Below are 26,468 nucleotides of genomic sequence, written 5' to 3' on the forward strand. Positions count from 1 at the left end.
TTAGACTCAAAAACAAAATCATGTTTATTTACTTACAGTATCTAAAGTATTGTACTCGAATCTACTGTACGCAGTGTAGTGTACACAGTGTGTAATTGTACAACAACAATTACATTATTTCATTCATAGTGTGCATTGTTGCAGAATAATACTGGGAAAATTCCAAATAAATAGCACAAACTCTAAAAGAGTGTTTTCATTTTAGTTATTTAAAACATTACCATACCAAATAAGGATTTTAACTGGAATTCAAGTTGAAAGCAAGTGTAATTCAAGCCTGGAATTATAGTCAAGCACTTTATTGCAATAGCATTCTCCAGTAAAAAGGAAACATAAATTTAAACCATAAGTTTTTTGTTGGAAAAATATTTAATTTTTCAATTATTTTTCAAGTTTCAAAGCCAAATTCAAACAAAAGTGCTTGAATTTTTGGGTCTTTGGTGCTTATTTGGTAGTAATAAGCAATGTTCTGTTTAAATTCATGTCAATACTTGTCAAATAGAATATATCCATATCTGGAATATTAACATTAATATTACAGGAACTATACATCTAATTGATAGCTATATTCGACTGTCAAGAATATTATACGATCTTCACCAAAACTAGTATGTATTTGTAAGAAATCCGGAATTTAATCACATGTTAATTTACTCTTAAAATTACACAATGACAATTTAATTATATCTACTTCATGGGCAAACGGCATCTACTAAATGCATTCTTTCAAACCCCCTGATTACAACATTAGAAAATAGCAGCACAAAAAGTTACGAAAATAACAAAAAATACTCATCATTTCACAGATTTTCTAAATAAAAGATAATTTACGCTGCATGTTCCCCATTTAATTATACTTTAAACAAATTAACAAAATTAGATACTTCAACTTTCAACATTGTAGGTACATCTTTTCCAAAAATAAAAAAATTACAAGGTCATTTCTTCATACAATTATCTATAATTTTTTTTTAGTTTGGGATGCGTTATACATTTCATTAAAATTTATTCGGTCTTTCGCAATCAACATTTTCAAGTGGTTGGACATGGAGAAATTCCCAAATAACGAAGAAATTGAAAAGAAATTCAATTAATATGTATGAGAAATTGCATCAATTGACCAAATTCCATCTCCAAGTGAATTAGAATACATAATTATTTAAATAGTAAATATTTAAATTAAATATGATTTTGTTGTTTTCTTTAGCTGTATTGCAGTCAGTCGCGTTCGTATGCGGAAGAATTGTGAAATTATCGATGCAGTCATTCTCAAATAAATTACAAATAAATGAATATAAATTATAGCTCATTATTGCAGTTGGAATTTGTAAATAAATGAAATGAATAACATCGAATAAATCTAATTTGAAATTGGAACAAAGACGGTACAAGACGCTGAAAAACACTGATGTTTTGTTTTTGTTTGTTTGTTTCTGTAGTTGCTCAAGTTTAAAGAAACACGCTCCGCTTTAATTGTTTTGCCGCCAAAATAATCAACTTTAAATTTAACGAATTTCAGTAATGATGTAAACATAACGATTTTTTTTTTGCATTTTATATGTTTATAGAGTCTAATTGTCATGTTTTATAATGTTTAACACTGTCTGGCATTTCCAATGATTAAATAGATGTAAAATTAATTAACGAGTTATTATTATGTTAATAACAAATTTCTACATCAAATTATCGCATTTGACTGCATTTAAGATACAATTGTGTTTAAATGTTATTAAAATGACTAGCTTATGTACCCGGCATTGCACGGGTATTCATTCACTTCTAATCCGGAACGCTGTTGAAATTTTATTTCGTATCGTTATCTTAATATAGAAAGGCCCTAACTCGTGTTTTTTTAAGCGAGATTTTTTCGCTAAATATGATAGATGAATGGACCATTTATAGAAATAAACGAAAATCTGGGCTTACAATAAAAACACGAGTTAGGACCTTTCTTTATTAAGGTAGCGATATACATACACTGTCTCAAACAATTGTTCGTACCCCATACAGCTGAAAATATATTTGATTATAATTTGAAAAATACTTACCCGATTGGAATAAAGTAAATGTTTTTTAAAAGTCCATCAAGTGATTATAAAAATTGCCAATTTTCTATCTTCTATCTATCTTCTATATAATAAAATACAAAAAATGTTTCTACCTATGTCCTTTATAGACTCTGAGACCATCCAACCGACACTCTAAAGTCAGATTTTTGATTTTCGGTCTGAGGGCGGAGGGCGTGTAAAAATAAATATGGATGTGTGTTCCGTATGGACTCAAAAATGGCTGGACCGATTTTTATAAAATTTTCACGGAATCTTCAGAAAAGCCTTTTCGCTAGCAGTGTCAGATTTTTTATTTTCGGTCTGTGATAAACAATTTTTTTACTCTTGCATATTAGGTGCATGAATAAGAAATTTCCATGAAATCTACTTTTAATCAAAAAATTATGATGTTAACAAGCTTGATGACCAAATACAATTGAAAGTGGCTGGCGAAACAATAAAATACAAATCGATTGACATAGTAATGAACTAAGAACAAGTCGTCAATAGTCCTACTGAATTTTTGAATTCATTGGAACCAGCCGAAACGCCACCACATGTATTAACATTGAAGGTTGGATTACCGACTTTTTCCGACACTGTATATTAAAATCGAGATCGAGATGCAATATAAAACAGATGTTTTCTAAAGGCCAGCAACGCGGACCGGGTTCAACTAGTTTTAAAATAAAACTTGAAAGCTAGCGCCATTAATTTAGGCATACAAGACGACTATCAGTTCTTGCCCGACGACGACCCAGAGCACACTTCTATGGTTGTACGGGAATGACTCCTCTACAACGTTAAGGAAGAGGTGCCTCATCCTCTCCAGAGCCTAGATTTAAACCAAATAGAACATCTATGAGTTATTTTGGAGAAATAAATTCTTCTAAAAGACACCACATTTCATATTAAGGACATCATACATCATCATATTATGCATTTAATAAATAGATATGTAAATTTATTTATAGGGTACGGACAATTTTTTGAGTTAATATTTTGAACTATTTAAAATTTTTTGTTAAAAATAAATGAATAAAAAAAAGGTTTTTTTATTTTACTATTAATTTGCAATTTTTATAATCACTTGTTGGACTTTAAAAAACATATACTTTATTCCAATCGGGTAAGTATTTTTTGAATTATAATCAAATATATTTTCAGCTGTATGGGGTACGGACAATTTTTTGAGATAGTGTACATAAAATACGCGATTTAAAACAAAAGCACCGAATGCCATATTTGGGAATCAAAATATTTTGGAAACAAATCTATCCTTTATTGACCTACTCTTCCCATTAACACGCTATTTCACTTGGCCCAAGAGCTAGCTTCTACAGACCTGTCAGAATCATCAATTGGTCCGTCTTTTTCAATATATAGTAGAGTTTCGTGTTCAGTTTTAATCGAAACCGAAAACGCGGTTTTTCAAGGCCTAAAACCGAAACCAAAACCGACAATTATTCTTCGGTTTTACTTTTAATCTATTTTCAGTAGAAAAATTAAAATGTTAGAAATGACAAACAACATTTTTTATCTAAAGATTCATCCAATTATTTCCTGACAATTAAAATTCAAATGACTGTTTATTTATTTAATTTAAAAAAAGAATGCAAAGTGTTTTTAACAAGGCCTTAGTTATTTTCAAATATCCAATAAAAGTATGGAGTACTGGCTGACCCGGTGCGCTTCGCCACCCCAATTAGAAGAATGAAATAGTACTATTAATTCTCCCTTTGTGAATTAATAATAATTCAGGATAACATGTCTCTAGTTTCAAGTTTATTGGTTCATTGTAATGTGGATTCTAGCTCATTCGAAACGTATTATTAGAATTAAAAAGTACCATAAAGAACCACATTTTGTATTCCCACTCAACATCATGAATGCTTAATTTCATATTTCTGGGCCCATTAATATTGAAAGTGCAAAAGAAATGTACCACTGAAGTTACCTTTAGTGTGTCTAATTTTTAGGTTTATTATTATAAAATATTCCAAAAGTATAAAGAAATAGTACTATAGCCAACTATTATGTACATAAGTAAAATAATTTAATATAATAAAAAGTACAATTAGAAGATAAAGTACCAATTTTCCACAATTGAACCCCCCGCCAAGTTTGAAAACAAAGTAATTTCCTGATTATATGTTCAATATTGTTACGTTTTAACCTTTTCAAAACGTTTGGTTTATTTCCTTTAAATAAACCGGATACTTTTGATTGCAAATAAAAGTCGTTTAGTAGTTTAAAATTGAAACAACTCTTTATTTATTTAAAAATGTACAACAACAACAGCATTAAATAGTCACTCAATGTTTTTTATACACGTTTATAAATTCTCAGAAATACAGACACAATTTATAATGTACACGAATTTACTTGAAAAACACAGCCCTTAAAATCGTTATATTTGAATTCAAGTACAATTTCGTAACAATATTATAGAAAATTCAAAAAGTACCATTTGAAAGAACGAAAAAATACTTCTTAGTTTGGTTTAGTTCTTCTTTTTTTAATCATAATACTATTGAGCCTCCTATTCATATTAGCCAACTTTAATGTATATAAGCTAACTAATTTAATATATTAAAAAAGTACCATTAAAATAAAATGTACCAATTTTCCTTTATCCTCTTGAACACCCGTCAAGTTTGAATTTTAAATTGTTTAGCTTTTCCTATATTATCAACTGATATTTAATAAATTATCACAAACCCGACCGAAACCGATCGGTTTTCAATTTTTTAAAACCGAAACCGCGGATTTGAAATTCTTCAGTTTTTTGGAAACTCTAATATATAGGACACATTTTAGCAACGATTTGGTTTAATTTAAATTTTAGTTAAACTATAAAATTGTCAATCGTTTAAAATTTTAGGGTAATATCTTCTTTAAATCCCAAATAGACGATTTGAAAATATTTTTTTACGAAAATATTTGGGTGTATAACTTAAAAATTCGGGATTCACAACAGATGACGTATCTTTTAAACGCGGTTTTTGTCTTTAATAACTAAGCATTTTTTGGCTTCAAAAGTCTCAAATTTCTTACCAACAAAGCGTCATTTGCGGGAAGTATTGCTTTACTTCTTTAATTTGAAGTACACCGATTGTTCACCAAAGCTTATGGTGAATATGTTCCATAGTTTTCAACGTGCGATAGATAGTTTGTTCGGTTCAGAAGTGGTGATTTTGATACGGAAGGCAAAGATCGCACAGGCCAGCTAAGCAAGTTTGAAGTTCAAGAATTGTAGGCATTATTCCATGAAGATTGTTGTCAAACTCAACAAGAGGTTGCAAAATCATTGGAATCTACTGAAGCAGCAATTTCAAAAAGTTTGCGAGCAGTAATATTCATCCAAAAGCAGGGAAATAGGGTATCATAAGAATTGAAGCTGAGACAACGCTTGGCCACTCGTTGCAATACCTGTTGAAAACTATATAGAATGAAGTGGTTTGCCTCACCCACATTATAGTCCAGACCTTGTCCCGACCGAATAATATTTGTTTCAATCGATGCAGAAAGCTTTATATGGCTTGATAAGTTTTTGGCCTCAAAAGATTAGCTGTTATTTTGGTTCGAAACCCATATGCTGTCAGAAAGATTTGAAAGGTCATAACTAACAATGACCAATACTTTGAATAAATTTATATTATAAAAATGTTTCAAAATAAAAGCTATAAATTTGAAAAAATAATAAAAGACAAATATAGGATATTTTTTGAGAAAAAACGTAAAAAAAAAGTTACGTGCATGTAACTTTTTGTATGGACGAGATAACTGCTAATAAGTTTTTTTATTTTATTCAGAATTTTATCGCAAATATAGCTGATATTCATAAAAGAAATTCGAATCTGCGCAGATCGATCAACATTAAAAAAAAATAATATTAAATATCTCTTCAACTAAAAGAGGTAATCTACACATGTAAGCGTATTTTTTTTGTAGATGTTCTCTTTAACTATTATGTATTTTTGGCAATTTTTTAAACAAATGTGAAAACCCGAGGTGTCCAACTTTGTGGGCCCCCGTTCCCGTTATGAATCCGAACAACAACGCAAAATTTCGTTATGATATCTTCAATAGCTCCCTATATACCGAATTATTTGCAAAAAAATATTTCTAAAGCTCTGTGTGTCGTTAGAACTCTTACTATATAACTATAAACGTATTTATTACGGAACGGGGACGCATCTCTTTGTAGTTTTACTTTCTCTTTTTAGATGATTCTAGTTTGGGTTTTTAAACATTTGGTCAAATTTGTCACACTAATAACCTAGTTTATTTAGTAAAAATGGACTAGTGGGTTTTGAACAATTAATAAAAATTTCCGCCGGGTATTTATAGTTTTGTTACATTAACTAGCCTTGATTATAATCTGTAATTAAGCGGACAACGTTAAAATAAAAACAAAAACATTTTAATTAATTGATAAGATTTAAAAAAGTACAAATATTTTAATATAGCATTTAAAATTCTATTTTAAACTAATCGTTTATTGAGAAAGACGTAAAGTGCGATTTACTAAGCAATCGAAATGAATTTGTTTAAAACTATAGTTACAATAATTTTTATATTTAAACTAACAACTGCTGATCTAATAATTTGTGATAATGTAAGTGGTAATTTAAATTTAAGTGAAATTATGAATTTACAAGAATTTGCAAGTTCTATAAAAGTTTCCTATATTGTTTAGGATGACTGCAAACGTCCAGGTGTTTTAACAATGGATTCATTGTACTCGGAATTAAAAACCATTGTAGAAGGAAATCGAAATACAACAAAATATCTTCAGGACCTTAATGAAAGGTAAGATAAATTATATATGACAAAATATGTATCGAGATCTTATGTTCAATAAGGTTGATCTATGAAAACACAATTGTAGAGGAGAGCACAAAAAACAGTTTCATCCAGGGTCAATTCAATAACTATTCCATATTTCTAGCATTTGTAATGGCATATCTCTTTGGAGGCTTGTCTTAGTTCAAAAACTTCATATATTCATCAAGGATATGATTATGGTTTCGGCCTTCTCCACGAAAACCAGTTAGTGAATCATTCCATGGTTTCAATGAGGGGACGTGGTCCTTTATCCAACTTGACTCCTGGCTTGAATGTAGGCTATACATTGAGGTTTTACTGAGCTCTTTTTAAGCTGCAGCCTACGTCGGACCACATTTTTGGATTCTTTATGCGTTCGGGAGTTGATCCACACGATTGCCTCTCTTCCTAGGAATTTTCAGGTCACATAACTCACTACGTGCCTCCTTCATAGGTTTTAAAAATAACTATCATTCCACAATGATGCACAGAGTTTGGAAAGTATTGGATTACAAAACGGGTCAATCCCGCGAAAATTGCTTAAGATATAGACTTCCAAAAATCGTTGAAATCCTGGAGAAAACTTAAAAACCAAAATTGTGGAAAAACTAGAAAGTGTTTAATTTGTATACTTCTTTCAAATTGATAATATACAAAAAACATTTTGTTACGTTTTTACCTTTAAAAACGGTGGTTTATTTCCTTTAAGTAAACCGGATACTTTTGATTGCAAATAAAAGCTGTTTAGTAGTTTAAAATTGTAACAACTCTTTATTTATTCAACAGCAGTTTAAACAGTCACTCAGTGTTTTTATACAAGTTTATAATTCACAGAAATACACACACTTAAATTACACACATTATAATGTACAAGAATGCATTGATGTTAACTCTAACAGCGCTATGATAAACTAACACTTTTTATACACAGAACAATCTTCATTCGAGTAGCCTCATGATAGTTCTTAACGTACAAAACTATAATATTCGAATTCTAGAGCTTTCAATGTCCATATCAAAACGGACAAAAAACTGCTATTTTCGGATTTGTCATTTTCGATTTTAATGAAATTTATCACACATGTTACAGTTCCAAAGGATTTCTCAAATCAATGACTTTTTCATCGGAAACTCATTCCATTTCAAAAATATTGCAATTTGAAAATTGATAAATTTGTTAAAATCGTCTAAAATTGCCCATAACTTTGAAACTACTCAAAGGCCAGCATAATTTTTGATTCCATTTTAAAGGCAAAAGGTTAAAGGTCAATTTTCGGAGTATATATTTCAATGTAAAAAATATCAAATATCGAGGTTTGAAAAATTAATAAAGAACATGGTATGAGGATACTTTCTACTATATTCGTGCAAAATAATTTCGATGGAGACTCGATTAGTTCAGGAGTTATAAAAAAACGTTATTAAAAGTACGTTTTTTCATATAAATCATAATATTAATAGGCAAGTCGATTTCTTTAGACCCCTTTTACGCTCACATTGTGCATTCAATTTGGGAAAGAAATATACCATTTTAAAGGGATTTATTCACAGAAGTGCAGAATATATATTTTATTGAAATCGTTTCAGTTTTTTAGGAGCTATAAACGTTTAAAGATGTTACTAACACATATGCAAAAACGTGTACATGTGAACCTTAAGCTAAAAAGTAAACAAAGCAATGCGTGTGTGTCCAATTTGTTGTTGTAAATAAATAAGAGAAACAATTAAACAGTATTATTTCGCTCTGTTTTAAGTGAGAGTTGTTATAGAAAACAATGATGAAGAAGATTTTAATAATTTAAAGTCGCTTGAAAGAAATATTTTGAAGGTTTTTTTTATTTTCTCAATATGTAAATAGTAAGTAAATAGTTATTTTATAATATCTGCAGAACTATAATTGTGACGGTCTTTAAACTTTATACGAATCAATTTCTTATCACTGCATGAAGTTTAAGCAAAAATGGGACGGATCGGAACAGGTAGCGAGTCACCTCCCATGCAAAGTAAATAGTTATTTTTAAATATTTTGTGAGCTATAATTCCAAGATTATTCAAACTTTGTATAAATGGCTCTTTTATCATTTTGCATAGTTTCGCTGAAAATTTTCGGGATTAGAATAGAGGGCGTAGCACACCCTATACAAAGTAAATATTTAATTTAGAATATCTGGAGAATTATTACAATTATAAAAGTGTTAATACTTTTTACGAATTAATTTCTTATTACTGTGCGGAGTTAGCTGAATATAGGCGAAGTTAGATTAGAGGGCGTAGCACCTCCCATATAAAGTAAATGTTTATTTCGAAAGTCTGGGGAACCAAAATGGAGGGTCGGTAAAGGAGGTGAGTCATCTCCCATACAAATTAATAATTAAAAGATTCTTCAAACTTTGTCCGCATAGATGGTCGGGATTTCATTAGTGGTCGTGGCAATTCCCATACAAAGTAAATAATTAATTTCGAATATCTGGAGAACTATAATTCTAAAAGTATTTAAAATGTGTATCAATCAATTTATTACCATTCTACGGAGGTTAGCTAAAAACGAATTTATTCCTGATCCTTTTTACTAAGTTTAGCTAAACGTGATCGGATTAGTTGGAATGACCCCTCCCATAAAAAAGAAAGTTAAAGTGAAGTTTGATATGAGTTATTTTTTTACATAAAATACATAAAAATGGGTGGGATCATTGGTATCTCCCATACCAAATTAGTTATTGTTTGAATATCAAGTAAACTGTAATTGAGAGATTCTCAATATTTTGCATGTGTTATTTTCATATCATTGTACGTAGTTAGGTTGTATCAGAAATCCATTCATACTTCTTAATTTTACTAGAATAGGGGTAGCGAAGTGCACCGGGATATGCTAGTTCATATAAAAACTTAAGCTAATAGAAAATAAATTACATTCGAATCAATTTAAATTTATATAGTAAAACACATATTCTCTTTATTAATAATCCGTAAATTGACCTTTAACCTTTTGGAAGTAAACAATTTTATTAACACCATTTTAAGGACAATATCTTTCTTTGGCTTTAAAATGGAGTCAACAATTATGCTGGTCATTCAGTAGTTTCAAAGTTGTGGGCAATTATGTGTATATAATTTTAGACAATTTGTTAAAATTTTTCAATTTTCAAATCACGATATTTTTACATGAGTTTCATTAAAATTGGAGTCGGTAAATCCGACTGCTGTCCGCTTTCACATGGATCCTCCATGTTAGCAGTTTAAACACTTGGTGTTGCCATACTTACAAACAATGCTCATAACTGAGTGCTATCAACATTGAAGCTTCTACCGTTAAATTCAAATCGGTAATGTAAATTCGTAACAATATTATACTGATGATTAATAGCCTAATTTTTTAAAAGAAAAGTCTTTTATTGAATATAAGTGATCGATATACACAAATTTAAATTGGACATTACCAATTCTGTTTTGTTTAAGTCCATAGAGTAAGAAAATACTTATTGTTTTTCTCGACCTCTTCATTTTAGCGAAATAAGGGTATTCTTAAAGTTACAACTAGGGTTTTTAATTTCCCGACCTTTTTTGATTCCCGGGAATCGGGAAAATTTTTTCTACATTCCCGGGTACCCGGCTATTCCCGAAATATATAATGATACTGTAAATTAGGAATATTATAGCCAAATTTCATATAAAAACTTGATGTTATAATTATTAAATATCAGAGCTACGAATTAATTAATAAAATTTGAGCTTAATTCACTAAATTCTTAATCCGTAATTAAAGAATGTCAGGCTTTCATTCCATAAATCCATTCCTAATATTGAATTTTTTAGATTCATTCCAAAGCCTTTGTTTAAACTGAGTTAATTTTAAAGTTAATTAATAACAGAATTTATTCAAACTTTGAATGATTAAATTTTTGTTAAATCAAATAATTTATAAAATTAATTGAAAAAATTGTCTTAAGCCTTTTTGTACTAGATTTGAATTGAAGATAAATTTAATCATTTAATAAATTTTTGAAGCTATTTTGTTATGGATTTGAAGAAGAAATTAGAATGATTCAATAAGAAATAAATTATATAAATAATGAATTCACTTTTTAAATTTTCATACGAAAAACCCCAAATAAATAATAATAAGCGGTCTATTATTGCCGAGATATAAACAAAAAACTGTAAAAAACTTTTTACTGTTTTTTGGTGAAAAAAATAGAGTTCTAACTAGTGTTCTATGTATTTTTGTCAGTTTCGACAGTCGGGATTCCCGACTAAAAATCCCGGGAATCGGCTAGTGAAAAATTGGCAAAATTAACGGGAAATTTGTACCGGGAATTTCCGGGATAAAAACCCTAGTTACAACTTCAAAATATCATAAAAATCTTGTTTTGCAACTAATTTTATAAAATGAATAATGCATTTACACTGTGGTTCCAAATCAAAATCTAGTTGGACAAAATTATTTGGCGCTCTTTTTATATAGAATTGATGTTTCCGAATCCAAAAAAAAATTTTTAAAAGATCAACATAAATTTTTATTTAAATTACAGTAGGGTAGATATATAAAAATCATTAATAAAAAAAATTAAAAAATACGTTTTCATGTGTTTCTGAAACTAAACTTTTAAAAAGATCTGTATTTACTATATTTCAAGTTACATTAGTGTCTAGATATATAAAAATCAATAAAAAAAATATTTCTAGAAATTCCATTCCGTAAAAATTAAAAAAAAAAGTATTTCGGCGAGTGCTGGCGGCTACAATTTTTTTACAAAGACATTCCCCAAAAGTTTCATTTAATGATGTATATGGTCATTAGACGGGCTTCGACTGTCATTTTTTTGGCAAGCTATGTATATAACATTCTTAGAAAAAAAAATATCAGTATATTTGAGACCAAAGTTTAAAGGACTATAACAGAAAAATGGAGAGGCCCATAAATATAAGATATACACTTAATAAAAGCCTACATCAATGTTTATCTATGTTTTGAAGTATGAATTTCTATATGGTAAAACAATTGAGATATATGTAATTTAGTAAAGCAGTAAAATATTAAAAAAAAAATTTACGAAAATATGATTCAAAATTGTTTGAACTTCTGGCGCTTCTGTCGAGAAAACGAAATGTCCAATTGAAAAACCCATTTGTATTGGAGGAGAGCAGATTGTCAGCTTCCGAAAAAACTTCGTTTTTCTTATTTTTTTTGAAGATACCGATTTTCATAATTTTGTCCACCTAGATTTTGAGTTGAAACCACTGTGCATTTGTATGAAAAATTCTATAACTCATGCATTTTTAAATTGATTATTTATAACAAATGTGTTTTTGAAAGTTACTTCAGTATGATTTTTCATTAAAATAAGAAAAACTAAATATTTTACTGCCTCACGATCAACTTAGAGTGTGCAGAAAATTAAAATTTGTTGAAAAAATCGAGTTGTTGTCAAAAAGTCTCTTTTGTTTGAAAGGTTAATAATAAACAATTTTAAAATCAATTTCAAAACTTATATTATAGTATATTAAAGACCTTATTCATAAACAATTTTTAAATTTAAACAACGTTTTAAAATCAATTTTTGTATGGAAGTTTTGCTTTAAAACATTGTTTAAATATGGGGGTAAGAATATCATTAACACTACTAATAAAAAAGTAATAAACGAATTGATCGAGAAAAACTATAAATATTTTCGAACTCCATGGACACCATTTAAAATGAGATCCCCGGTATATTTTTGTTATAGCATAGTGTAATAATTATTGTGCATTATTTAGGATCGACATTAAAATCGACACCCTAACTAGAGAAATCAAAAATATCAAACATGTCCTTCATGAGCAAAGCAAGAAACTGGCTAACAAGTCTGCCGATTACAGTATCTATGATAATTTGTGGATTGTTGTGCAGAGACGTCAAGATGGCACCATCGATTTCTACAGAAATTGGACAGATTACAAACTGGGATTTGGCAATCCATTTGGTGAATTTTTTGTGGGTCTAGATAAAATTCATGAGCTCACAAATGACAGACCCCATGAACTGCTCGTTATGTTAGGGGAATTTGATGGTCACGTGAAATATGCCCACTACGATCACTTTTTGATTGGTAATGAAACGGAACAATATATTTTGAAAAAGTTGGGAAAATATAGAGGCACAGCTGGGGATCATTTAAGGTCGCATTTGAATATGTTTTTCTCCACCAAAGACAGAGACAACGATGTGGCCGATGATGGTAATTGTGCGGAGTGGTTCAAGGGTGCCTGGTGGTATTATCATTGTTTAACAAGGTAGGTAGTCAATATTAAATCATTATTTTATATTTTATTCATGTATTAGCTGTTGTTTATTTATTTGTTTTAGCAACCTTAATGGACCCTACAATACTATTCGCAATCTGACCGAGACTACAAGAGGCATTGGTATTACTTGGGGTTCTTATGATGATATACTATTTTCATTCAAATCAACACAAATGATGTTACGCGCAAAGAAATAAATTTGGTATTTTAAGAAAATGTTAAAATAAACTTGACAAATTTTACTTTTTCCCCTTCCCGGGAGGAAATTAAAAAATCGTTTCATTCCCGGAAATTTTTTAATACTAAATTAAACCAAAAACCAGAAATTTTTTTTCGAATAACCTGAACTGAATAAACAAATTAGAACCACTATTATTGTAATTATTTTCTCTAAAAATGAATAATATTCATTGAATATCCCTAAAAATTGTAATGTTAGACATCATAATAATACCTTTAAGAGCATAAACTTTAATAACCAAATTTTTCTGCTGTGGCTGGAGCAACAAATTTGACCATCGAAACGAATCTGAGAACTTTTAGATGGAAACTTATGAAGAAATTCCCGAAAATTCCCGACAAACATTTCCCGAAAATTAACAAAAAAAATATTCCCTGGAATTCCCGGTAAATTTTTCCCGCGCAGGAACCCTAGGTTGTTAGCAATGCAGATAAATCTTTTCTTAACCAATTGACTTTTTTGTAAGAAGCCCAAGTGTTCCTTTGACACGAGATAAATAAAATGTACACACATTTTAGATCAGAAAAAATAAAATTGTGTCTTCCTTTCAAATATTTATAAATATGTAATTGCAACATTTTAATATTGAACCAAAGACAATCTCTGTTTTTGGTGTTTTTATTAAATTTGTTTAGTTTTACATAGACAGAGAAAACAGATGCGAGTCGGTTTCATGTACTAACTGGCACAAAAAGAGTCAAATTGGAGTGACTGATTTTGTGGAACACGTTGAACAATTACAGAACAAATGGTTCTCGTAACTCATTTAGAAAAACCATTCGGTGATAATGAATGAAAGTAAATACTTTTTTCATTTCATGCTATAACTAATTTTGGCAAAATTTTTGACATACCACCACGTGATAGCCAATGTTATATATGTAATGAAAATAATTTTTATACCCTCCACCACCATAAGTGGTGAATGAGGGTATATATAAGTTTGTCATTCCGTGTGTAACATTGAGAAATATTCATCCTAGACCCAGACCCATGTCCGTCTGTCTGTCACGTCCAAAATACGCAAACAAACTTAGCAGAGTTGCAAAAAAAATGTTTATTATAGTCCAAGGCAGTTTGGTATTGAAAATCAGCCAAAAGTTATGAATCAAAATGTGGGACAACCTCAAAAAAAATTTATAATTTTAACATATTTTTGGTCATTGGTGTAAATATATTGCAGCTAATACCATAAAATTTTTCACTCGTTACTTTTATGATGAAAACTCTGATGAAAATTATAAGAATCGATCCATGATTTCTACTAGCCCGCATACAAATTTCTTCCCGAAATATGGTTCTATGGTCAATAAATGCCTATCCATAGAAGATAGTATCCATAGAAGATAGGCCCATTATTGATCATAGCTCTCATATAAGGACCGTTTCCGAAAAAGATATTAATCTTAATAAATATCTAAAACATATCGATATCAAAATGAAATTATACACAGATCAGTAATTTGTATCAAGTTATCTTACTACTGGATTTTGTGAATATCGGCCCATATTTGACCATAGCTCCTATATAAGGTTCACTACCGAAAATCTCTAAAATTCTAATCAATTTCTTAAAAATAGAGTTGTCAAGTTCAAATTCGAAACAAAAAATTTCAATATTTATAAAAATTTCTGTACCAAATTTTATGATGATCGGCCCATAACTGGTCATAGATGGAGCCTAAGAACCGGAAAACACAAATATCCAAAAACAAATACTGAACTGAACCAAAATTTTACACCGATCTGCAATTTGTATCCAAAAATCATACCACAAGATTTTTTTAAATATCGGTCCATAGTTCGCCATAGCTCCCATATAAGGTCCACTCAAATACTAAGAAATTACCTTACAATATTATATGGCGATAGGCCCACAATAGGTCATAGCTCCCATATATTGAACCAAAATAATATACAGATTAGTAATTTGTATCCAAAAATCAATTTTGAATTTTGTGTATGTCGGTCCATAATTGAAAGCAGCACCCATAGAAGTTCCACTTGCGATAATAACTATAATACCCTTTTTATACTCTGTTTCTTCACTTCAGGTTAATAAGGAAAAATGTTGAGCCATACGCGTAATGTTAACCAATTATTAAGTATATATGTAAATTGTTAAATTTCTGTTGAAAATGGTAAGAATATGAAGTAATTACTAGTATAAATTACTGAATTAGATACAAATTTTTTACATTCGAAATAAAATATCTTCTGCGTAAGCAAGTCTTTCTAACAATTGTTATATTATTTCAATTGTTATATCATCATATTTAGGTGGATGGTATTTAAGATGCGGTACGGCCGAATATAGTACTCTTACTTGTTTTAGGTCATTTGGAATCAAAACAAGTAAGAAAGTATGGTCGGTCAAGCCCGATCATATAATACCCTATACTAAGTAAAAGAGCAAAAACATTTTTCTTTTAAAATTTCAATAATTTATATTTTTGAGTGATTTTCGGAAGTGGGCCTTATATGGGAGCTATGACCAATTATGGACCGATCACCTTAAAATTAGGTGATTTATGTCTTAATGAAAGTTATTTCTGTTGAATTTTGTGTATATACCAACATTTTTAGGAGATTTATGCACGTTGAAGTAATTTTCGGAAGCGAATCTATATGGGAGCTATGACTAATTATGGACCGATCGTAACAAAATTTGATGACATGAATTTTGTATATATGAAACTTATTTGGAGCGAAATTTGTGTAGATACATATATAAATTAAACATTTATGACCGATAGAGTCCAATTTCGAGAGGACATTTGTATGTCCTCTCGATTTCATCCAGTTTCAATAGGCTTCATCCTTGGGCCGAAAAAATTATATAATTAATTTCAAATTTTTTTTGCAAGTGTGAGGGATACTTCCCTTATTTAAAAATTATCTTTTGAAGTACACTGAATCAATTAAGTCTCCGTACAGACATACTCATAATATAAACTAGCAATTTATGGTCACTTTTCAATACATATTTAAACCTTTTTTAATTCATTTTATAAAAAATCTTATAAAATAGAAATCAACATAAAACAAATACAAACATTTTCCTTAAAATCATAAAAATTTACATAAATTCAATAATTGTACGAAAAGTATCACCAAAAAAGTCTCCGTACAGTTAACTATTTTAAGGCAAGGAATCCCAATATTAAACTTAATTGCAATTAATATGTGGTATGTGGCATGGAATGGACCAGCTTTGTTGTTGTCAGGGAATCCAAAAATAAGCAAATTTTAAAGGATAGAAAGAAAATTATTTTTAACTTGAAAAATGAAGGAAAAAATCTAACCGAACTCAAGGATATTGTAAAAAGACCACGCTCTTCTATTCAACAGTTCAAAAAAACCGGAACAATGGCAAATAAACAAAGAACTGGCCATCCAAGAAAAATAGACCACCACTTAGAGAGAAGAATTGTACGATTTGTAGAAGGTATTCCAAAAATTAACGCATGTGTAATTGCGGTAAACTTGAAAACTAGTGATGAGTTAACGGTAAACCCCCAAACCCCCAAGATTAATATTGGGATTCGTTGCTCTAAAACGGTTAACTGTACGGAGACTTTTTTGGTGATACTTTTCGTACAATTATTGAATTTATGTAAATTTTTATGTTTTTAATGAAAATGTTTGTAGTTTTTTATGTTGATTTCTATTTTATAAGATTTTTTATAAAATGAATTAAAAACAGGTTTAAATATGTATTGAAAAGTTGTATGTCTGTACGGAGACTTAATTAATTCAGTGTATGTCCGCAGTTATTATTAAAATAAAATATTGTGTTTCAAAATAATTGAAAATATTTAATGAAAAACTTTATTGCGTTTGGTGCATGAACTTTTTTAACAACCGCGAAAAAATAATACCGTGGTTTTTCATATTTTTTAATACTCTATTCGACTACGCTATGCCAATATGCATATTTGCAAAAAATGCCAATAGTTATATCGCTAATGTATATTGGTTGTTTGCCTTAAAAATGCGGGATGTTTTATAGCTTATATTTTTAAACATTTGTACATACATACAATATAAATTTATTCAAAGTATTGGCCAACTGATCATCTTTTGAGGCCAAGAACGAATCAAGACAATATCTGTTCCAAAGACCGAGTGTTGTATGATGGAATATTACAGTTTTATGTCTGAGCGTTTTTCGGCCAATGCTCGCTTCTAACGATTCAGTCATGTTCGGTTCAGGTTCCCTGCGATAGTCTGGTCAGCAACTCATATTATATCCCACCAAATACACATAATTACCTTAGCGCCATGGATATTTGACTTTAATCATAATAATGTCCCTTAACAATTAAGGATATTATACTGCGAATATCAAAATGTAATTAAACATAACATAATTAGTGTTTTAAATGATTAATATTTTTGTACTTAAAGCTATTACAACCGGGGGTAGGTTTGAGCCTGAAGCAAAATTGTATGCCTTTAGAGATGGAGCGTCATTATCCATTCGCAAAACGTGTCCGTGCCAGCGCATTCATTGGATTTTAATGCGCTTGACTAGATCTACGTCAGCGTATAGCTCGTACAGCTCATGGTTCAGTCTAATTCTGAATCCATCATCAACGCGTAAATATTACGGAGAATGTTACCTCTCAAACACTGCCAACAATGACTCGTCTGATATTTTCAATATAGAGCAGGACGGGTAAAATTAACGATTTGTACAGTGTTATCTTCGTCCTTCGAGAGAGGACTTTACTTCTAAATTGTCTTCTAAGCCCAAAGTAACATATATTGGCAGGAGTTATTCAGCGCTTGATTTCTAGGCTGAGTTCGTTGTTGTTAGTAACACTGGCATCTAAATAAAGGAAGTCTTTAAGAACCTCAAAGTTGTAGTGTCCGAAAGTTTTGCGCTGTTCGATACTCTGCGACGTTTTACTACTCGAAATATAGTACTTCGTTTTAGTTTCGTTCACTTTTAAGCCCTTATTATTTGACTAATTATCGAGTTGTGCACTACTTGCTACTGGAGTGTGGCGATCAATGATGTCGATATCGTCAGCATATGCAAGCAACATGAAATTTTTGTTGTAGATAATATTCGTGGTTTTAATTTTTGTGTCTTGCGATATCTTCTCTATAAGCTAATAAAGAAATCACACGATAAGGCATCACCTTGCCTAAAACCTCTCATTGTTTGCTCCTATTTTGACGGCGCTTTGGGTGTTTTTTCAGCGACATCATGCAAAGTCGGACGATCTTTGCAGGAATACGAAGCTCAGCCATGGCTATATAAAACTTTTCTGTTATTGGGATATCGCACGCATATAGTCGACGATGGTGGGTGTCGATTTGTTTTTCTTTGGTCTTTTATAGGGTTTGACGTAGTGTGAATATCTGGTCTATGATGGACTTACCAGGTCTAAAATCGCACACTGATACTTTCCTATAAGGTTGTTATTGTATAGCTTCAATCGTTCACATATTACGCTAAAAAGTATTTTTTATGCAATGGAGAGGAGACTTATAGCTCGGTAGTTGGTGCAATGGGTAAGGTCTCCTTTCATGTGAATAGAGCAGAGTACACCGAGAATCCATTCATCTGGCATGCATTCTTGAGACCATATTTTTCACAAGAGTTGGTACATGCGGCTTACCAACTCTGTTTGTACCTCAATACAGTCGGGCGGTAGTATGCCGATGCCATCATCGTTTATTAACTTTTCATCGTCTGCCAAAAGCTTGTAAAAATGCATTGTTCATCTATATGTAGTAGCTTCTAGCTATCTGTTGTGATTGGAGCTTTGTGGTGTCTAGATTTCTTTTATATCAGCGCGGGAGTTTTTGACTTATTGAGGCGTGTTCGGAATTTTGCGGCAACAAGATATTGGTCCTGTCTTTAACCCCTTCGTCTTTCTCTTCCAAAGACGTTCTCTTTCCCAATTTTGGCATTTACATCGTCAAGAACAATTTTAATGTCGTGTTTCGAGCAGTAGAGTTCCTCAAGGCGATCATAAAAAGTGTCTTTAACCCCTTCGTCTTTCTCTTCGGTCGGCGAGAGTGCACAAATCAGGCCTTAATTCGTATTGCAGCAAGCCTTTCATCTTGGTGTAAAACCAACGACATGATTGCCCAGTCATGTATTGACTAAAAACCCGCCACCGCACAGGTTGACTTCTTGTGGAGAATTCTTGTCCGAACCATCGCATTTTCTGGATAGCAATGATGTCAGCATTATACTTTTCTAGGACATTTGCATGGCAGCAGTGTGTTTGTAAAAGGTTCGAACATTCCTGGGGGGTATCCTTAAATCCTGATCCTTTATTCGTTTGCGGGGATCGTCATCAAATGGGGTCTCATTCTTTGTTTTTCTTTTCATTGTAGTTGATTTTTCCGTGGTGGTCTACAAAACCAACTCACAACCTCAGGAAGCCTAGACGGAACATGCCTATTTTGTGTACTACATATTTGCAAATTCTTTGTAATTATACATGTTTATATACTACTTACATAAAAGTCTGTTAGGATTTAATCCATTGACTTAAGTAATAAATAAAAATTGTTGGGACCTTAATTCGTTTAAAATCATATTGTTATAATCATAAACATAAAGTATCCTTTCAGTTTATAATTTGTCAATAAACACAACAATATATCAGTGTAAGTTATTACATTTTCATAATGAGTACCGAATTCTGACCGATATTTATTCTGTGTGTATGCAATTTTTAAATTTATTAAAAAAATATTAAATAAAATACATAACATTTTCAAATAAAATTTTGTTTATCAAACTTTGATACACATTTACATATAAATTTCATTTAGCGCTTTGAACGTATCATCATTTGAACAATTTTAATTTGCATTTCATCGTATTTTCCCCAAGTTATTCCAACATTGCTGATTACATAACGCGTACGAAAGGGACCATTTAAATGACTAAAAGTAAAATGGTAAAATAAGAAAGTTTTGTATAAAACAGTAATTTCCGCAAACAAATGTACCTTGTCAAACAGTTATTGTACCACCAACCGCCCTGAAATAATTTCGCACAGTGCAAATTAGGACTTGCATCATTATCCCTGTCCCTAGTGGAGAAATACATGCCCTCATGAATTCTCATATAGTCACCAGCATTGCCACTATAGCTTCCCAACTTTTTCAATTGATATCTTTCACTTTCATTGCCAACCACGAATTCATCGTACAAAGCATATTTTAAATTGCCGTTGAAGTCTGCCAACTGAATTAGCAACTCGTGTGGACCACTATCAGTGAGATAATGTAGCTTTTCTAAGCCAATGAAAAATTCTCGAAATTGATTGCCAAAGCCCCTTTTATAATAATTCCAATTAACAAAGAAAGATTCCGAACCATCCTGACGTCTTTGTATGACCACCCAGAGGTTGTCATATAAACCTGGTGGTTTTTCAGTTGTTGTTTCAATATCTTGTGTACTAGATTTTTCTACAGAATTAAGGCAATCGGATGGTTGTAGACTATCCATTTGTAAAGACTTTTTGATATTATCAATATCAGTTGAAATGCCATTAATTCTATTGTCGTACCTGTAAGGATGAAGATACATATAATTATTTTACTTTATTACAAATATTATTATGAAATACTAACTTTTCATTAAAATCTTTAAAATATTGAATTGCCTGTTTAACCAACGTATTCAGATCATTGCTTTCGATATCAGAAATCATAAGATCATTAGCATTGCACTCTTTCTGTAATAAAAATAAAATTGAATCATTTTCAAATATTTTAGAAAGATCATTGTTTAGAAAGATTACATTTCGTTTCGCAAAAAGAGAAACGAAACCTTTGTTTGTTTGTTTTATGATGTTACCCAAAATAGTATCAGTCCAGTGATCTTGTCATATACAATTATATAGTCCCTTTTTGTGGATTCTTATATAACAGTTAGTAATTCATACAAAGTTTCAAGGCTTTACATATAACAATTATACAGATGGGGCATTTCATGTCAAGTGAACCAACTTTTGAAATCGATGTCTTCCGATCGGGATGAAATTTGCACCAAGGTTAGCTCTATTGGATAGTAACTCAGACACAATTTTTCAACAACATCGGTCGAGAACTCTCTGAGTTATAGGGGGTAAAATTTTGACAATTTGGTCAAACAGGGGTTTTTTCTTATCCATGTAACTTATTACCTATTGTTCTTAGCAAAATGTGTCCCAAATAGTATAGATAGCTATTTCTTCGATCTTTCGAAAAAAAATATTTAAAAAAAAAAATAAAAAATTTTTAATATTTTTTTTCCGAAATCAAAAACTTTTTTGACTTTTTTTTAAAATACGCCATTTTTTTTATTTTTTTTTTTTTCTTAAAATAAAGTTTAGATATTTTCCTTGAACACCTACTTGGTCGCTTAGTGGGATGCGAGTGGGATATCTATCAAAATAAATATTTTGTAACTCAAAACATAAAATTTTTGACTTTTTTTGCAAAATCAAAAACTTTGTTGACTTTTTTTTTCAAAATGGACCCCCTTTTAATCTTTTTTTTTTAGGTCAAACAAAAGCTTAGATATTATCCTTGAAGACCCTTTTGGTCGCTTAGTGGGATGCGAGTGGGATATCTATCAAAATAAATATTTTTTAACTCAAGACTTACAATTTTTGACTTTTTTTTTTGCAAATACGATTTTTTTTCCAAATGGGCCCTTTTTTTAAAATTTTTTTTGTAGTCAAAAGAAAGCTTAGGTCCATTCCTTTAAGATATTTTTAGTTCCTTAGTGGGATGCGAGTGGGATATCTATCAAAATAAATATTTTGTAACGCAAGACATACAATTTTTTAATTTTTTTTTGCAAAATCAAAATTTTTTTCCAATATGGGCCCTTTTTTAATTTTTTTTTTTGCTCAAAAGAAAGCCTAGGTCCATTCCTTTAAGATATTTTTAGTCCCTTAGTGGGATGCGAGTGGGATATCTATCAAAATAAATATTTTGTAACAATTTTTTAATTTTTTTTTGCAAAATCGAAATTTTTTTCCAATATGGGACTTTTTTTTAAAAATTTTTTTTTTGCTCAAAAGAAAGCTTAGGTCTTTTCCTTTAAGACCTATTTTGTCACTTAGGAAGATGTGAGTAGGATATCTATTAAAATAAAAATGTTGTAACTCAAGACATTCAATTATTGACTTTTTTTTTTGCAAATTCGAATTTTTTTTCAAAATGGGCCCTTTTTTAAAAATTTTTTTTTAGTCAAAAGAAAGCTTAGGTCCATTCCTTTAAGATATTTTAGGTCCCTTAGTGGGATACGAGTGGGATATCTATCAAAATAAATATTTTGTAACTCAAGATATACAATTTTTGATTTTTTGGCAAAATCAAAAACTTTTTTGACTTTTTTTTAAAATGGGCCCTTTTTGTAATTTTTTTTTTTGCTATAAAGAAAGCTTAGGCCTATTCCTTTAAGATGGTTTTGATCGCTTAGTGGGATGCGAGTGGGATATATATCAAAATAAATGTTTTGTAACTCAAGACATACAATTTTTGTGTTAAAACATTTATTTTGATAGATATCCCACTCGCATCCCACTAAGGGACTAAAAATATCTTAAAGGAATGGACCTAGGCTTTCTTTTGAGCAAAAAAAAAAATTAAAAAAGGGCCCATATTGGAAAAAAATTTTGATTTTGCAAAAAAAAATTAAAAAATTGTATGTCTTGCGTTACAAAATATTTATTTTGATAGATATCCCACTCGCATCCCACTAAGGGACTAAAAATATCTTAAAGGAATGGACCTAAGCTTTCTTTTGACTACAAAAAAAATTTTAAAAAAAGGGCCCATTTGGAAAAAAAATCGTATTTGCAAAAAAAAAAGTCAAAAATTGTAAGTCTTGAGTTAAAAAATATTTATTTTGATAGATATCCCACTCGCATCCCACTAAGCGACCAAAAGGGTCTTCAAGGATAATATCTAAGCTTTTGTTTGACCTAAAAAAAAAAGATTAAAAGGGGGTCCATTTTGAAAAAAAAAGTCAACAAAGTTTTTGATTTTGCAAAAAAAGTCAAAAATTTTATGTTTTGAGTTACAAAATATTTATTTTGATAGATATCCCACTCGCATCCCACTAAGCGACCAAGTAGGTGTTCAAGGAAAATATCTAAACTTTATTTTAAGAAAAAAAAAAAAATAAAAAAAAATGACGTATTTTAAAAAAAAGTCAAAAAAGTTTTTGATTTCGGAAAAAAAATATTAAAAATTTTTTATTTTTTTTTTTAAATATTTTTTTTCGAAAGATCGAAGAAATAGCTATCTATACTATTTGGGACACATTTTGCTAAGAACAATAGGTAATAAGTTACATGGATAAGAAAAAACCCCTGTTTGACCAAATTGTCAAAATTTGGAACCCAGAGAGTTCTCGACCGATGTTGTTGAAAAATTGTGTCTGAGTTACTATCCAATAGAGCTAACCTTGGTGCAAATTTCATCCCGATCGGAAGACATCGATTTCAAAAGTTGGTTCACTTGACATGAAATGCCCCAGATATATATGAATTTTATTATTTAGGATGTATGGGAGGTGACACGTCCACTATTGATAGTCCGTCCATTTTTTTCCTAAATATTAATATTGATGGTAGAATAACCGTACAAAATGTATAGACTCTATCTCATATGGGAGGTACCAAGCCGTATGTGACTACTACTCCCATTTTTGCCTAAAAAATTTATACAAACGGTGGAATTCATGTCAAGTGAACCAACTTTTGAAATCAATGCCTTTCGATAGGGATGAAATTTGCACCAAGGTTAGTCCTATTGGATAGTAATTCAGACACAATTATTCAACAAGATCGGTCAAGAAAAACACCAAACAGGTGTTTTCTGACATGACATAATTAAAAGAAAGGAAAAGTATCCTTAAGCCTAATTTTTTTGCTACCATTAGAAGGTACCATTAAGCCATCTACCAGCTAACCTTTATGTTCATTAATTTTAAATATTAGATAATGTAAAAAAAATTGTCGTTATGAACACCTCTCAAGCTTACATTTTCAAAATACTAGATTTTGGCGGTCATAAATGTTTAATTTATATATATGGGGGATTTCACATCAAGTGAACCAACTTTTAAAATCGATGTCTTCCGATCGGGATGAAATTTACACCAAGGTTAGACCTATTGGATATTAATTCAGACAAGATAGGATATTTTCCTTTCAGACCTATTTGGTGGCTTAGTGGGATGCGAGTGGGATATCTTTCAAAATAAATGTTTTGTGAACATTTATTTTGATACTATCCCACTACGAGACCAAAAAGCTCTTAAAGGAATAGACCTAAGCTTTCTTTTGAGCAAAAAAAATTTAAAAAAGGGCCTTGCATGTTTTGAGTTACAAAACATTTATTTTTAAAGATATCCCACCCGGATCCCACTAAGCCACCAAATAGGTCTGAAAGGAAAATATCCAAGCTTTCTTTTTAGCAAAAAAGAAAATTAAAAAGGGGTCCATTTTGAAAAAAAAGTCAACAAAGTTTATGATTTTGCAAAAAAAGTCAAAAATTGCATGTTTTGAGTTACAAAACATTTTTTTTGATAAATATCAAACTCGCATCCCACTAAGCGACCAAATAGGTTTTCAAGGAAAATATCTAAGCTTTATTTTAAAAAAAGGGCCCATTTTGAAAAAAAAGTTAAAAAAGTTTTTGATTTCGGAAAAAAAATTTAAAAATTTTTTATTTTTTTTTTTAAATATTTTTTTTCGAAAGATTGAAGAAAGAGCTATCTAAACTATTTGCTAAGAACAATTGGTGTAAATTCATCCCCATCGGAAGACATCGATTTTAAAAGTTGGTTCACTTGACGTGAAATCCCCCATATATATCTCCACAAATTCCGCTTAAAATAAGTTTTATATATACAAAATTCATGTCACCAAATTTTGTTACGATCGGTCCATAATTAGTCATAGCTTCCATATAGACCCGCTTCCGAAAATCACTTTAACATGCATCTCTTAAAAATGTTGGAAAACACACAAAATTCAACATAAATTACTTTCATATAGACATAAATGACACGACATAATTTCATGGTGATCGGTCCATAATTGGTCATAGCTCCCATATAAGGCCCACTTCCGAAAATCACTCACGAATATAAATTATTGATATTTTAAAAGAAAAATGTTTTTGCTCATTTACTTAGTTTAGGGTATAATATGGTCGGGCTTGACCGACCATACTTTCTTACTTGTTTTACATTTGAATTCCATTCAAAATGTTTATTGTTATCAAACATATTTATATTAAATATAAGTAAATTATCATTTGTTTCCAATTCATTTTAATTTAATTAATTAGTTTTTGTTATATTATATTATCATTTAATAAATGTAGGAAATAAATTGTTTTCATTTTAAAATTTTATGTATTTAAGGTGAAACAATCCCGTGATCCCGATATTTTTTGGGGATATCTGTATGTTCAGATTGGAATGCAAACAACATTTATTTCCAAAAAATAAAACTTCAACGTTTTTATAGAAACGAATCATAATTGTCTGATAATGAATGACGAAACATATGGCTTTGTAAACTAAATGAACTATTTCAAATCTTTTCGCCCACTTAGTTTAACGTTTGAACTATGCACTAAAATTATATAAAAGTACGATCTTGTTTTTCAACTTTCATTCTCGGAAAATTTATTAATGTTTATCGAACTATCCTTTCAGTAAGGACTACGAAAATTATAGTATAATTGAATTGTTCAGGACTGGAAGATATTTTTTTTTCGATTTTCTTATAAAAACATTTAAAACCCATTAACTATGTTGATTAATTCCAATTAAATTAATTTGCTTACATTTCCATTGTCACAAAATTCAAATTCACCCTTAACGTTTTTAAATATGAACAAGATCAGAAATATTTTTGCAAGCAATTGCATTCTAAATAATTTACTTTTCTAATTAAGAGATTTGTATAAACTAAAAGTTAAAAACACTATTTACGATTTACTTACTATTAGTTCAAAATATACATTATTAGCACCTACTATATGCATAAATGACAACTAGTTAGATAACTGAGAG

At 30.2% G+C, this 26,468-nt stretch overlaps 3 protein-coding genes across 3 annotated transcripts in view; 2 read left to right on the top strand and 1 right to left on the bottom strand.

The window, feature by feature from the left end:
• The window catches only part of LOC135962753 (saccharopine dehydrogenase-like oxidoreductase), a 485,871-nt gene that overhangs the window by 283,627 nt on the left and 175,776 nt on the right, over nucleotides 1–26,468 (top strand). The window lies entirely within an intron of this gene.
• On the top strand, nucleotides 6,535–13,680 carry LOC135949138 (ficolin-2-like). The gene is made up of 4 exons (XM_065498598.1): nucleotides 6,535–6,669; nucleotides 6,751–6,863; nucleotides 12,634–13,149; nucleotides 13,223–13,680. The coding sequence occupies exons 1-4, from the start codon at nucleotides 6,592–6,594 to the stop codon at nucleotides 13,356–13,358; spliced, it is 843 nt and encodes a 280-aa protein (XP_065354670.1). The 5' UTR covers nucleotides 6,535–6,591; the 3' UTR covers nucleotides 13,359–13,680.
• Nucleotides 20,097–26,358, bottom strand: LOC135949441 (ryncolin-4-like). The gene is made up of 4 exons (XM_065499011.1): nucleotides 26,240–26,358; nucleotides 21,014–21,117; nucleotides 20,386–20,949; nucleotides 20,097–20,320 (listed from the first exon to the last, which is right to left on the bottom strand). Exons 1-4 carry the CDS (start codon nucleotides 26,321–26,323, stop codon nucleotides 20,203–20,205), a joined length of 870 nt encoding a protein of 289 aa, XP_065355083.1. The 5' UTR covers nucleotides 26,324–26,358; the 3' UTR covers nucleotides 20,097–20,202.

Source organism: Calliphora vicina, chromosome 1 (assembly GCF_958450345.1).
Source record: "Calliphora vicina chromosome 1, idCalVici1.1, whole genome shotgun sequence".
NCBI classification, from domain to species: domain Eukaryota; kingdom Metazoa; phylum Arthropoda; class Insecta; order Diptera; family Calliphoridae; genus Calliphora; species Calliphora vicina.

Bases quoted from the DNA above. Each gene is read 5' to 3' on its own strand.
- LOC135949138 (XM_065498598.1), top strand. From the start codon at position 6,592: ATGAATTTGTTTAAAACTATAGTTACAATAATTTTTATATTTAAACTA. The intron at 6,670-6,750 runs GTAAGTGGTAAT...TATATTGTTTAG, and splicing joins ATCTAATAATTTGTGATAAT to GATGACTGCAAACGTCCAGG. The intron at 13,150-13,222 runs GTAGGTAGTCAA...TATTTGTTTTAG, and splicing joins TATTATCATTGTTTAACAAG to CAACCTTAATGGACCCTACA.
- LOC135949441 (XM_065499011.1), bottom strand. From the start codon at position 26,323: ATGCAATTGCTTGCAAAAATATTTCTGATCTTGTTCATATTTAAAAAC. The intron at 21,118-26,239 runs GTAAGCAAATTA...TTTTTATTACAG, and splicing joins AATTTTGTGACAATGGAAAT to AAAGAGTGCAATGCTAATGA. The intron at 20,321-20,385 runs GTACATTTGTTT...TTTTACTTTTAG, and splicing joins TACAATAACTGTTTGACAAG to TCATTTAAATGGTCCCTTTC.